We start from the raw sequence: 15,123 nt of genomic DNA on the forward strand, positions 1-15,123 counted from the left end.
ATATATACTATTATGAATGTAAAAGGAATACATTATAAAAGACTGTTTAGCAAGCATGTATTTGGTCAGGGATAGAGCAGAAAAATGCATCAATCATCAAACCTCACGGAACACCCCTCACGAGTAAAGGACATCCCTATGTGTAAAGGCATAAACATTTTCTGGAAAAATAAATCAATGTAATCCTTTTTTTTGACCGGGGATGTAATCCTTTAAGAACACACAAGAGGGAAATAAGCAATCATTCATTCCATTAACAAGATACCAAAACGAATTTGTCCAAGTGAAGCTCGAGCCTGTTGAAACATATGACCTTTCATACGTAAGGCCATATCCTTCACTTTTTAAGGACTCGCAGAGAACATTTTAAGGACCCGTAGACTGAACCCATCCCCTTGCGTAGCTTTTCTTCAACAGTTACCATTTGAGCAAATATACACAAAGGAAATTAATGTTCCCAAGATATGTTGATTGTGTGAGCATAGTTGCACCCTCTAACAACTGTAGATTAACAATAACCATGATCTGAAAAATATGAGAACAATTGTCGTTGCTTATTTACCTGAATGTTCTTTCTTGGTTGCTAATTTTTAACCAGTATTGATATTTATGGAAGACCCTCAGAAGTCAGAACAACTGATTTTCTAAAAGTAGCACAGCCAAGCAGCATTTGTTAGTAGCAGGTAATATTACAAAAATAGGGTAACAAACCGGATCTAGGAGTAGAATTCTGATCTGCAGCTAATCACATACTGCTCCACACTACACATAATTATAACAGAATACACTTTATTCTGTGAGAGTTCTCTGCCACAATCAATCCATGAATTTCATGTAAGAAAATAGCAATATAATTGACTTTAAGTGAACATGTGAAGACAAAGCTCTGTAAGATCAAAGCAAACTTATTAAGCACTTTTGACATATTGAAGCAATAAATATATGGAAAATAGATACCAAATCTGGAGAGTCCTAGCTACGGCACTAATCATGAAATAGCTTGTTATAGCGCCGCTAAACCACGCGAAATAGCATGTATAGCATCCAGAGGAGGGCGGTGCTAAATTTGATAGCACAATTTTTTTTACTTAGCAATATTAATAGCCTGATGACAAGAAAAATAACATATTTCATTTTGCTAATGGAAGTATATCGTACTGCTGAACAAAATCCTGCAGTAGTCAATTAGGTCTTGGCCTCACAGGCAAAAACAACCTATTATGCTATGATATCCAAATGATAAGAGCATCAAATGGCAAGGTCAAACAAGAACTATGTATTATGCATTACTCGCCAACTACTGCATCATCAGATAAAACAAATACACAAGGGGCAGCCTCCACATTTATGCCTACATTAGCAAGATGTTTAGAGTTTGGTATTGTACCTCGTAGAATTAGGCTCAGCTTTGCAAGATCAAACTCATAATGTTAAACTCAAGACAAGGAATTATTTTTTCATACAACTTCCTTCTGGGTTACTCTGTATCACTGTAATAAGGAAACGAATATTAAGAAAAAGCCTCTAAATTATGCATGAACTTCCTAATTTTTTTCATACAGATGTTTCCTATATATAAATGGATTTGTTCAAAACAGTTTAAAGCACACACGTTCTACCTTAAATCCTAGGATAACCCAAAAGGACCCTGTTAACTTTACTCCTATGGCTGGCATCTAGACAGCAAGCACACACTGTTGTAGTAATTAGTAAAAGGACCCTAGGAAAGCATCTACACATTGTTGAACTAATACACGTTGTGTCAGGTTTGATACAACCCTAGAGGAGTAGTACTAAATTAATTCAGTACATTGCATACTTGGTAAAATAATTGCCTCCAGACAGCAGCAAATACTCATGCGCCACAAATGAGCAAGGGGATACACAGACACGCATGGAACAGCCAGCCGAAACAGAAATTCCACGCGTAAGTCGCACATCTAGCTAACATAGTCTATGTCTAAAGTAGGTGGGGAGTTTGTTCAGCGCGGCTAAAATTAAGCGTAGTAAGACTAGTTCTGCGCATGGAGGATTGGGTTGCATCGGTTTTTACCAGCGATTCGGACTCCTGCACGTCGGCCTGGATCTCGGACAGCTTCTCCTTCTTCTTCTCTGGTAAATAAAAGGGGAACGATGGAAAAGGAGGGCTCAATCAGACCGGGATATGGAAGCAGCGGGCGGCAACAGATTGAGGCGGAGAGAGAGAGAGAGAGAGGCGTGCGTACGTACCGCCATCGAGAGCGGAGGCGGCGGCGCACTTGCGGGAGAGGGAGGCGGAGATCTCGCAGTACTGCCGCTCGTAGCCCTCGAACACCTCGCTCATGGTCGCCGCTGGTTAGATTCAGTTCGCCCCGCGGATCAGCGGTCGCCGCAGCTGAATCGGATCGAGGGTGAGGGGCCGGAGGTGGTGCGGAGGGGAGGAGAGGCACCGGAGGTCTGCGGTGCCCGGCGATGTGGCGCCGGGAAAGGAAGAGATCTTAACCAAGGTGGAGGCGGCGCACGAGGGTGTGTGGAGGAGAGGAGGGAGGGGTCTGTGAGAGGAGTAGGTGGGGTTGGATACGGGCTGACCAAATTTTGGTCTCCCGCGGCCCAAAATCGAAAGCCTGTGGCGCTAACACCAATTTCACAACGCGCGCAGATTCGCTCCAAAATTTCGGGACACATAGGTAAAATGGATGACATGGCAGCCAAATACATACCATTGTATTGAGCCAAATGCCAATGACGTTATTGATTTGTCGCAATCGGCAGTGGAAAAATGTCGTAGGCCACTTAATTTTGCTAATGACATTTTGACCTAAATTGCCAATGACGTTTTTGCCCAATAACGTCACGATTTTCTAGGGTTTTGCCCCCCCCCCGAGTGGCCAACGACGGTCAAAGCTAGGAACGTCATAAAGCTATGACATTTTGATTTCCAGTCATAAAAAAAACGTCATATTATGGCAGATTTCTTGTAGTGAGTGCACACCGGAGCAGATTCCAGGGGCTCGACACGCACGCTCGGCACTGGCTCGGTGCCAGGCCCGGCGGCTGCCGGCCGGCCCGGTCTGTGGCCCGGCAGCACCGGGCGTGCCACCGGCCAGTCCGGCGCCAGGCCCGGTAGACCGGCCTCCTCGACACATTGCTGAGCTGGACAAGTCCCCAATGGTTGGATTTCAAGTGGACCTATATATACCCCTTCTCCTAGCTCAGAACGGTTAGGCACTACGCTACAAACTGTTCTTGAGCTCTCTATCTCATACTCCATTGTTAGAAACACCAAAAGCCTCATATCTCCCTCATCCTCCACCAAACTCAAATCCCTATGGGGAAAAGTTAGAGGAGGTCTTGATCTATAGTTCCACTGAGCCAAACCTTGTTCCCCTTGTATTCATCAAGATACTGGCTCTCTAGGGTTTCTTGGAAACCCTAGGTGGTGTAAAACGTCCGGAAGCATCCGGACTGTGGATTTTCCCCTGACAAGATTGTGAAGGTTTGGAGGCTGCCTCAAAATCTACCACAAGTGAAAGAGCTATTCCTTCGTGAGATAGGCTCGGAGAACAAGGTGAACCTTCGAGGTGTTGGGAAATCCTTTGTGGGATCCCCACCTCTCCAAACGTGATGTACCTTCTGCAAAGGAAGGAAACACGGGAATACATCTTCATCTCCGCGTGCTTCCGGTTATCCCTAACCAAACTCTTTACTTGTGCTATATATGATGAGAGAGCCTTCGTTCTTGAGTTACTTGTATTATCGTCTAGGGTGCCTCACCTAGTTTGCATTAGGTTCACATTTATATTCCGCAAAGCCTAATATTGCAAAGAAAAAAAATTAAAAGTTGTAGAAACCTATTCACCCCCTCTAGGTTTACCATCTTTGAACTTTCACTATCTAGTATTCCTATATATATGTTGTCCTTTTTTAGATTCCGTAAGTGGGATTTAGATCTTATTAACAGACAAATAGCTAATTGTATGTGGGATGATGTAGAGGATAATAGAAAAAATCATTTGGCTAACTAACCTTCTGTGTGTATGAAAAAAGATTATGGTGGTCTTGGTATACCAAACCTCCAGGATCTTAATATCTGTCTAGTTGGGTCTTGGATTAAGAGGTATATTCATGGTGAATGGAGTCTATGGAAGAAAGTAGTGGATGCTAAATATAACACTAGAGATCCTAATATACTTTGTTGTCATGATCTGAACGCCTCTGTTTTTTGGAAGGGTTTAATGTGTGGTTCTATAGCAGTTAAGTTTGGATACAAATGGAAGGTAGGGAATGGTAGATCCATTAGATTTTGGGAAGATACCTTGGTTTGGGAATGCTCCCCTCTCTACCCAATATTGGGATATTTATTTTGTAGTTAATCATCAAATGTAAATTGTTGCTGACTTTTGGGATGGGTAACAACTGATGTGATTTTAGAAGAACTACACCACATATGATGGACAGTAGTTTGAGGCAGTTGAAATTGCCAAAACTATTTTTTCTGAAGAGGAAGATCAACTTATCTGGAAATATGAATCTAATGGGGTTTATTCTCCCAAGTCCTTATATGTTGTTATTAACTTTAGAGGGGTGCAACCTGTGTACTTACTAGTAGTTTGGGATTTAAAAATCCCCCTAGAGTTCAAATCTTCCTCTGGCTGTTGTCACATAATAAAATTATGACTAGGGATAACCTCAGATATAGAGGTATACATAAACCTCTTGGTTGTGAGCTCTGTAGTGATTCTGAATCTGTTAAACATCTTTTGTTAGACTGCTTAGTCTCTAAAATGCTCTAGTCTAATGTGCAAGGAATCTTTGGTGTAGAAGTTACTGATTATCTTTCCCTGGCTTCTAAATGGATGTGCAATAAGAGATTTGAGCAGTTTAGTGTAGTTTCATATGTTGGAGTTTGGAGCATATGGAATAATAGAAATTACTTGGTGTTTAACAGGAAAACTTGGATATCTATGAAACATGTATGGGAATTGGTCATGTCTTATCTAAGGACTTAGAAGATGCCTTCAAAAACTTGGAGTGGGCTTAGGTGGAAAGATTCAAAACTGCCTTGGTAAGGAACCTGAAGAGCTTGCCATCGTTGATGCCGGACTGAGGTGTACCTCCTTCGGCTGGATTTCGACTTGGAAAGCTTCTTTGACGTCTCCATACGCTGGTCGTGCCTCTGAAGCCTACCTACTGAAGCACCATGAATAATCAAACATCATCCATATGGTGACATGAAGTGGTGGCTTCAAGCAGAACCCTGGAGATGAAAAAGAGAGAAGAAGTCATGGAAAAGCTTCATGTTGCGATTTGGGCAAAAACCTTTGTTTTCCTAGCTGAGTAGTGGCTTCCTATTATACCTGGGCATAGTTCGGGCAAGGCCGGGCTTCGGGTCGGGCCTAACAAAGCTCGACGCAAAAACCCAGGCCCGACCTGAACCAACCATCAGGCCTAGAATTTTGGCCCAAGCCCGACCCATCACAACAAATACCCATCGGGCTTGAGACCTCGGGCCATCTCAAGGCCAGGCCCAGCCCATCGCAACAATCGGACCTAAATCTTCGGCTCACAGGCATGATCAGGCTGGCCCAAGCCCAAGAATTTCGGGTCGGGCTGGGCCGACCGGGCCGGGCTTCCCATGGCCAGGTATACTTCCTATATGTCTTTGCTATGTCTGTGTTATAGCTAAGTAGTACCTTGGTTCCTTTCGAATTTGAGATGTTGCCTATTTAAGACACCCAGATAGTGGAGGGCTGGATCTTATGTAAGAAGTAAGAACTCAAAAAACAGGAGCTGCCCTGTTCGTCTAAAACTGCAGCCCAATCGAACCTTTATTTAGAGGCCCAAGTCTGCTAGTGGAGTCATGGGGTGCGAACAAGAACAGGCCAGCCCATGGATAGTAGTACTCCGCTCGAATACCCAACTGCGCCGCTGGCCCATTACTGAGTGCTGACCCCGTCGTCATCCGAAGCCGCCACGGACGAACCAGGCATCTTCCTCTTCAGGCGCGCACCACCTGCCTCCTCCCTCCCTCCCCGACCTCCCCATGGCGCCGCCCTTCGCCGCCGCGGCCGTCTCCTCCCACCCCTCTCTCTTCTCCCCATCAACATCCCGTCCCGTCATCCGCCGCCACCTGCCGCCGAGCTCCGTCTCCGTGCGTCCGAGGCGCTGCCCGCCCGCCGCCGCCGCCTCCGCCGCGGCGGCCGAGCCCGCAGGGAAGCTCCTTCTCGAGGTGCACGGGCTTACCGCCTCCGTCAAGGAGACCGGGCAGCAGATCCTCAAGGGCGTCGACCTCACCATCCGCGAGGGCGAGGTTCGTGGTGTTCCTCGGTTGTGTGGGGCTGCAATAGTTAGCGGCTCGTTGGCCTAGTGATCGATTGGGTGCTGACTTGTGTTGGTTTCTGTCTCCGTCTGATAATAGGTGCACGCGATCATGGGGAAGAACGGCTCCGGCAAGAGCACCCTCACCAAGGTTAGGCCCTACTGCTCATCCATCTGCATTTGTGTCGACTGTTAGAGCAAATTGCGACGACCAAAATGGTGATCAAAACCACGGAGATATTGTTGCCTGCGTACATTTATGTCCTTTTTTGACATTCCTCTAGAAAATTGAAGTCACGTCATTAAGATCAGGACTCAGGAGCATAGTAGCCGGAAACGGGGAACGGTGCCACGTCCCCTGAATCGGGATCGCCGTCCCGAATCGGGAGTCGGAGACGAGATGCGAAACGGTTCGATTCGGTCGTGGGAACGCGTCCCCGATCGTAGCACGAACGGTTTCCAGGAGAGCTGATTTCTTTGTCAGAGAATGGTAGGGAAGCGACGGCCTGTCCTACGATGGCCTGTCCAGCGTAGGAGACGACAAGATATGAGCTTCCTTTAGATGGGGGAGTCACGCTAGATGTGTGGCCAGGCAAGGGAATGAGTGGGCTTTCGATTACTATCGGTATTACAGTAAAAGACGTGGCCCATCTGCCTAGATCGTATGTATCGTCCCGGATTCGCCGTACCCAAACTGTGCGATTCGCGTCCCGCTGTCGAACCATACGTTCGAGCGATGTATACCCTAGCCGTTTCCTATATTTTGGCAGCCGCGAATCCCGATCCTCGTTTCCGTCCCTCGACCCGACCGTTCCGGAATAATGGCTACTATGCTCAGGAGGACCAAACTAGCAAAATGAAGAGTGCAATTTAATTTTCGGATATTATTACCATCAATCCCAGTGCTTGCCCGTTTTAATGAGATTTTGCTTCGTTAAGAAAATCTTCCACTTTAGTTGCATATGGCTTCTCCAATATGGCAGCTGGGATTCGGATCTTAGGTGCTATTTGGTTTGAGGAATCAAACGGTGAATGGACCATCCAATCATAGGTCCATTGCTTGGCTAGACGATTCATATGGCTTAGCCCATCTCCATCTTGTCCTTCATAAGTATAAACCTATATGAAATGAAGAATTGGGTCATTCAATCAAAATTTGTTGGATCATGTGATGGTGGTGGCCAGGTGATTACTCAAAGCAATATTCCCTTGGTGAGAGGGTTATGAATATTTATGAGTTGTGCCTTTCATGCCTCTCTGAATACGATGGACATGGGCCTTTTTTTTTTAATCCAACCTCTTAGGCACCAAATCCAAAAGAAATTTAGACTAGAAAATATACCGGCATGCCAGCTTACAATGAACAATCAGAGCCACTCCATATAAAGCTAACACCCCTCTAGAATATACGAACGTGACAGAACTTTTCTTCGGCAGAATGACAGACAAAGCTTGTATAACAGATCATCTTAATTTCTTAAGCAGAGTAATAAAGTACTACCAAGATCCAATATAAGAACGCAGAGGTTCTACTCCTTATTCATGTGCCAATGTTTCTTTTAGTTACTTAGTTTTGTGTTAAGACTTTAGTCTATCACTTGATTTTGGTGATTACCATGTTCCATCGTCGCTTGCTCCCCTAACTCCTTCCTTCAGCTGCTCGCTGCTTCTGCACAGAGAAAAGTAGTTGTACAAAGCATCACCTAGATGTGATAAAAAAAATGTAGCCAGGATAGTCCAGCTTGTGATCTTGAACTTGTAGGGTTCGTTGAGAACTTGAGAATTTGAGATCAACTCCTTAAGTATTCAATGAGCTTTGTTATGTAATGTGGGCATTACAAATTCTGTGAGAAGTTCTATCATGCAGTTGTGCAACTTAATTAAATCCCTTCTCGTGTTGATGTCTCCAAGGCGTACTGATTAAACCTTGAGAAATTGACCATGTTCTTTGCTCTCGCATCTAGACATTCAGTTGAGTGTTATGCCCTTTTGTTGCAGGTCCTTGTTGGCCATCCACACTACGAGGTAACTGGTGGTACCATTATGTTCAAGGGTGAGAACTTGATTGATATGGAGCCGGAGGAAAGATCTCTTGCAGGTCTCTTTATGAGCTTCCAAGCGCCTATTGAAATTCCTGGAGTGAGCAATTATGATTTTCTGCTCATGGCATTGAATGCTCGCAGAGAGAAGGATGGTCTCCCAGCCTTGGGACCTCTTGAGGTTTGAACACTATAGCTTCTGTATACACAAAAAGTTTCATCTTACCATGCAAGAGAATAATTCGATGTTCCATGCTGCTAGCTAGTTTCTGAGATAAGTACAAGTTTTACACATATTTGCTTGCTTTATCATGCAGTTTTATTCAGTTGTATCACAAAAAGTCGAGGCCTTAAAGATGGAACCAAAGATCCTTGATCGTAATGTAAACGAAGGATTCAGTGGTGGAGAAAGAAAGCGCAACGAGATACTGCAACTTTCTGTAAGATTACTATGAAGCCCTCGGACAACTTAATTTGGATGTTACATCATTTATATATGCTACAATACTTAAATATCACATTTTTGTTGTATGACCTACGCATACTGCAGGTTTCATGTGTCAAAAAGTTTTTCGTACATGTATGGAAATTAGAAGTAATTCAGATCGCAATATTTAATGCAGTACGTTGTTAAAAAAAGTAGTTGCGGAGCCAAGTAGTCATTGTTGATAAAAGCTGAACCAGCAAGCGTAATTCACTAGTGGCTAGTTAATGCTAAGCCAGACCTTTGAAAGATTAGACACCTTGTACAATGCATGCAAATCATTGCATTGAATCAATCCATCTGATAAGCGGTTCTAGAAGGACAGTCCTTGTTTTAATTTGCTGAACTGATTATAATACCAGTTACCTTTTAAATTATCACATTTGTTTTAGAAACTATTGTATTTCTTCACAGCTCCATAGATAGTTGTAGCTGTATCCAAGCATGGCCTTACAGTACGAATTGAGCGCCTTGATCTTAACATGAATGTTGGCTGGAATTTTTAAAGAAAACATGCATAGTATGGCAAAGCTGTATGGAGTTAATTATTTAGGATCTAAGGATGATATATCTGTTGGTTTATCTGCACTCTCTTCTTTTGCTGGAATGAACTATTGATTTAAACTCTTCCATTTATTTTTCCTGTCCAATGGATTCATTCTAGATTTGGCTGCCAGCCTTTTTGTCTCTCAGTACATTTTCAGATAACATGATTAATATGAATGTAAATATGATGCCAAGACCTATCAGTGGCGTATGCATCTTGCGTTTAATTAGGCCTTCCTTTCCTCAAACGAGAACCATATACATGTACACTTTAATGTTATACTATGTGCATTGTTGTATGCAACATGCTTGTGTCCTTGTTTTGTTAAGACTTCTTAGGTATGTATATGTGTTACTAACAATATCACCAAGTTTTCTTGCATAGGCCTAAGGCATTCATTCTTTTACAGAGGAAATGCTTGTTGAACATTTTTACTAGTAGTCCTAAATTATTTATCCAGTTCTATACTTCATCAGTAAATTTCAACCTCTGATTGATGCTTTGTAAATCAGGTCGTTGGGGCTGACTTAGCCCTCCTCGATGAGATTGATTCAGGATTGGATGTTGATGCACTTGAAGATGTAGCTCATGCAGTGAATGGGCTCTTGACTCCCCAAAACTCCATTCTCATGATTACACATTACCAACGTCTTTTGGATCTTATTAAGCCAAGCTATGTTCACATCATGGTAAGCGCACATGCATACTTTGTAGAGTTTTTGTACTTGATAGTAAAATTTGTCTGTTCGAATGCATTGAATTAAAGCACTACTTTACTCGTTTCGAGAAAGATTCATTTCGACTGGGTCTTGGCTGACCATTTTATCTGTTTGTGCTTCTTTGGAAAGTAGTGCCAGAGAGAAGACTGAACGTTTTTTTTAATTAAGGGGATCAAAAGCCACCAATTTCATTTCTCAATGAAATTGAACATCTCCAGTCTGGAAAAGGAAAAAAAAGAGGTTTCATCATGCTAACGCCACGAAACCGCGCATCCAGGAGCTACCAAATTGTCTTCTTACTACAAACTATTACAGACCAAACTAAATAAGTCTTAACGACACCACCTTTCAGAAAACTACTATTAGAACATGATCATCAGGTTCTTTGTATTAGGCTTTATTCCCCCTTCACATCAAAACATCATCATCTCATGCGCCAATCCTTTTCCTAACGGGATTCCAGCCAAATCTTCTGTAAAGAAATCCGAAGCCAACAGCAACAGCTTACCCGCCCCTGTTACCTGCAGATCACGCCAATTTTTCTTTTGTAAACCAAGCCCAGGAACAAATCCAGTATGCCACTTTACCCACTAACACACTGGTTATATGTGCAGCGTTACTTAATCAGGTGGTGAAGACCTATGGTCTCACTAGGTTCTACAGATTTGGAAGTAACTGTTTTCTCACTAATGTCAGCACTTTTTGATAAATGTAACATATATAGCAAACATGAACTCAGTTAACTCATACAATCTTACCTGGCTAATCAAACTATCGTTTGCACCTTGTATGTCCTACTTTTTTCGACCTTAATTTAGTAGAATGTGGGAACAGTTCTGTGAGTATGTCAATGATTTCAAACTTCTTATATGAAGGGCATATATTATCATTGATAATGCTTCTGATTTTGTAACTTACAGGAAAGTGGCAAGATAGTGAAGACAGGTGACAGCTCTCTAGCCAGCCACATCAATGAGGGTGGCTTCAAATCAATCGCTTCTTTTGTATAGGATGGATAAGGTTTTTTCTTTTATTCATTCCTTTTACCCTTTTTGTAAGTTTTTTTTTTCTCATATGATCATATATTGACATGAAGGCATATTCGTCTTCATGGTGCATAAGGATTTGAAGAATATCTAGACTGGTTTTGTAAAGATGGACCAGCTTCTTAGGGATTTTGCTGATTCTAGATACTCCTTTGCAGGTCAAATGCCTGAATTCCAGCCACTAGTCTATTTGTCAGAGTATACTGGTCACTAGTCGGGTTCCATACATTCTTATACCTAGGATGCGTGCAGCCTGGCAGTAAAGCCCACTAACCTCAGTGTAACTGTTGAGCTAGTGCCTTTGTCGAGGCATGCCATCTTTTTGGAGGTGGAGCCCTGTGATGTTTCGGAATTGCCCTTGGCCTGTCGACCATATTTCTCTTTCTTGTCCTGTAATTTATTTTTGGATTACAATATTAATACGTTATACATGTAGTTATATGGCTATATGCAGAGCAAACACCTTGCATGTGCATATGACCTACAAAGCATCTGGATTTTCTCTGCAATTGCAAACAGTTTTGAATATCGCTCATTGCCCCTCTGGTATCTGGTCAAATTCCTCTCAGATGACGCTCAAGGCCTGCTGATAATCAATTGCGTAGTACCAACTTCCAACGCGCTAATGTGCAAAAGTTTCTGGTGTTGTAGGCTCTGACCCATGTGCCACTAATAGCAGGTACCTACTGGATTTACTATTCCATAAAGCACAGTTCGGAGAATACAATTCTATTGTTCACCAGTTGGGAGAGGTGGACTATGCAAAAGTTCCTTAGGTGCATTCCAGGGCAAATGGTGCAGATTATTATCCATCAGCCACTAACGGTGGGTGGCTACTGACTTAGCCGTTCCTGTTACAACGAATTCTTTGCATTGTTCAGTGCTAATGCATCCAATAATAACCGAATCTTTCTGAGTTGGTGCCGCCTCCCTTCCTGGTCATGCAAGTTGGTCTTGACTTTGTAATATAATACTTGGTAGTGGATTTTGGTCTTGATTACGGGTGGAATCAAAGATGAACTATAGAAAATTCTGAAAGTTCCATGTAATAAATATATGAATTATGGAAGTTGGTCAAAATTACTTTATATAAAAGTAGCAAGTGTTTTTTCTTATCCGGTAGAGTAGAGTACATTAGGATGATTTCTTGTGCAAGATATATACGAAACCAAACATGCAATTCTTATTGAATGTTTGCCACTATATCTGCTATATTAAATCTAAACAAAATTTGAAGTGTATGATGGCACAAATCTCTTGGTTTTGGCTATAGTGCTCCGTGGTAGGAGAAAACGAGAGGGTGCGGATGAGTGAGTGGTGAAACGAGGTTCAAGGAGAACATGGGGTGGCTGTAACAGAGGGAGGTCCGACGATCATGGTGAGGGGAGATCCTTATGTTGGCATTCGAGGTTAGGGATGACACCGCAATATATAGCAAATAGTGAGACAAACAAGAGCAGCTGCACGCTGGATTTGGAAAGGAAGAAGAGAAGAATGCTTGTGCATACACAAATAGAGCTTATATAAGATTCAATTTGTTATTGGATATGGATTTTTTGAGATGCTTCAGTTGAAAATTGAATATGAGGAGGCGGCTAGCTATTGGAATTGTTACAGTTTGCTTGGAATAATTTGGTTGCATAACTTGCAAGTGGTACATAAACCCCAAAAGCACTCCATTTTCCACTTGTGGTGATCCATTCTAGTTAGATCCCTAGTGGACCTTGTTGTCGTGCGTGCGTGGGGGTGGAGCCGGTGTACATTGCCTGCACTGGCAAAAAGCCAAAAAGTACATAGGTTGTGCGTGCCGTTAGTAGTGTTAGGAAATATTGTGGCTAGAAGTTAGCGTCAGTTGTAGGCTAATGTAGCAGTTAATATTTCCCTTAGGATAACTGCTTGCAGTTAATATTTGTCCATTGCAAATCCTAGCGTTGTCTAAACGCAACCATCCCGAAGGGATGCATGTAAACCGACTATGTACTCACGACTGTTGGGGTACTATAAATACCCCACGTCCCTATCAATGAAAGTATCCATTCGCTTCAATCTCTCTCTTCTCTCGTTTCTTCTCACGTTATCATGCACGCGCCCTGCCAAAAGCAATAGGCCACAGTAGAAGAGACAGAAAGGTGAGTAAAAAGATGTCTTCCATCTCAGACCTCGCTTTTTCCTTCGCTCGGTTTGTGGCAGAGGGAACACCTTCCGTTCGCACTGCCACTCGCCGGAACCACAGCCACTGGTACTTCGGCCCTCGCCGTCATGGCCGCCCAGACTGGAATGGTGGCCTCCGCCACCGCGGCAACCGCTGGGTACCCCGACGCGGTGGAAAAAGACGAGGCCTCAGCCTCCGTGGTGGTGGCCTCCGCCGTCGCCTCCGCGGCAACCGCCTCCGCAGCAACCGGCGGACGCCCCAGCACCACAACCGCCACTGGATGCGGCGCCACCGCACCCCTGGAGACCCGGGGCCAAGCACCACGGCTGTTATGCGCCGGGAACAAACCCCGGTGGTCGCTGCCGAACCGGCCGTCGTCGTCGCCGCGCCGGCGGTCGCTGCCGAAGAAGTGGTTGATGCAGTGTACGAAGACGAGGCCTCAGCCTCAAACGTCAGCGCGGACATCGGCGTGCCGCCGGAGTTCGCCCTTCCACCCATGGAGTGGCTGCTGGGCGGACCAAGCGCCGGCTGGCTTGTCGACGACCCCGAGCGCGACTTCGGAGACGAGGAACTCCTGGTGCCACCGCCACCGCCGGCATCGCCTCCGACGATGTACTACTGCATGCGGCATGGATTTCAGCCATGCCTCCCATCCCCGACGCCCTCCGACGAGGACCGCGCGCACTTTGCTCCGCCGGGTTGCGACCCCGTGCCGGAGTTCTTCGCGCCACCCAACGCGATCCAGCCGGAGGCAGCGATGGAGGAGGTCGAGGCCGTGGCTCCCGCGCCGGCCGCCCCGGTGCTCCCCGACCTCAATCTCCCAACGCCGGAGAAAGAGGAAGACGAGCCAGTCCTCGCACTCCCGACGCCCTCGCCGGAAGCACGCGTCATCCTCCGCCGATTCGCCGCAGCCATGGCGGCCCGCCCCGTCGGCATCCGCAGAGGAACATGGTCGCCTGCGGCGCTCGGCTTCACGGACGAAAATGGAGTACTCCGCATCGACGAGGCCACCAGCAGCCGTCTCTCCTCCGCGGATGGCCCCTGCCGCCGCCGCTGATGGAACTACCTGTGGGCACTCGTATGGAGCAGAGGAGCGGTGGTAGGAGGAGACGAACTGGTCGTTATCCACTCCTCACGAGACGATCGATCCTCTTTGACCTGCTGGTCCAATGCTCCAAGCGGTGCCTGACAAAGGCTTGTGGGCCAAAAGGCCTTACGTGCCACTCTAACATTAAATAAATAACATGTTTGCTTTCATCATTATATTTCTAGAAAGCTTCATACCTGCCACTACAGTATGTGTATAGTTGTGCAGTACTTAGGAACATCAGTTCGTACTTAGTTCAGTGTGCAAGTATCGTATTGTAAATACAGATTCTAGACCTTATGTCTATTTGAATTTCAATATGTACATGACATGTTATTAATATATTTGCCTCTAGCATATTATAACATGTTATTTGGTACAACAATTTTGTCCCATGCTCTAAATTTATTCGCGTTCAAATTGTTCCTCAAGAACAAATTTGTTGTTTACCAAAATAAATTTTACTATCAAGTAAAATTAATTAAATGCATGATCATACATGCAGGAAAAAATGGGTGACATCGGTAAAAGAATTCCAAGAACTACAACTTGATGGAAGTAACTATCTATCATGGGCCATGGATATGAAAATAAATTTAAATGGTGCATGGCCTTGGTCCCGTGATTATCACACCCCCGAAAATGCTCTAAAATACCCTATGTGGCAAAGTATGCGGCATTACATTTCATAAGGCACCACCTCCATCCCGATTTAAAAAATGAATATTTGATGGAGGAGGATCCACTAGCTT

The 15,123-nt window shown here is 44.5% G+C and overlaps 1 protein-coding gene across 3 annotated transcripts; it reads left to right on the forward strand.

Moving 5' to 3' along the window:
* Nucleotides 1-5,942: 5,942 nt before the first annotated feature.
* LOC127294938 (ABC transporter I family member 6, chloroplastic) lies at nt 5,943-12,247 on the forward strand. Of its 3 annotated transcripts, none has more exons than XM_051324848.2 (7): nt 5,943-6,289; nt 6,398-6,448; nt 8,296-8,517; nt 8,654-8,776; nt 9,880-10,056; nt 11,007-11,106; nt 11,809-12,247. In XM_051324848.2, exons 1-6 carry the CDS (start codon nt 6,023-6,025, stop codon nt 11,094-11,096), a joined length of 930 nt encoding a protein of 309 aa, XP_051180808.1. In that variant the 5' UTR covers nt 5,943-6,022; the 3' UTR covers nt 11,097-11,106; nt 11,809-12,247. The 3 variants fall into 3 exon arrangements, with proteins under 3 accessions (XP_051180808.1, XP_051180809.1, XP_051180807.1); XM_051324849.2 differs by having other exon boundaries at nt 11,812-12,247; XM_051324847.2 differs by lacking the exon at nt 11,809-12,247 and adding an exon at nt 11,291-11,660 and having other exon boundaries at nt 5,944-6,289.
* The last annotated feature ends 2,876 nt before the right edge of the window (nt 12,248-15,123 follow it).

The sequence above is a fragment of the Lolium perenne genome, chromosome 4, assembly GCF_019359855.2.
Source record: "Lolium perenne isolate Kyuss_39 chromosome 4, Kyuss_2.0, whole genome shotgun sequence".
NCBI lineage: Eukaryota > Viridiplantae > Streptophyta > Magnoliopsida > Poales > Poaceae > Lolium > Lolium perenne.

Bases quoted from the DNA above. Each gene is read 5' to 3' on its own strand.
- LOC127294938 (XM_051324848.2), top strand. From the start codon at position 6,023: ATGGCGCCGCCCTTCGCCGCCGCGGCCGTCTCCTCCCACCCCTCTCTC. The intron at 8,777-9,879 runs GTAAGATTACTA...TTTGTAAATCAG, and splicing joins ACGAGATACTGCAACTTTCT to GTCGTTGGGGCTGACTTAGC. The intron at 10,057-11,006 runs GTAAGCGCACAT...TGTAACTTACAG, and splicing joins CAAGCTATGTTCACATCATG to GAAAGTGGCAAGATAGTGAA.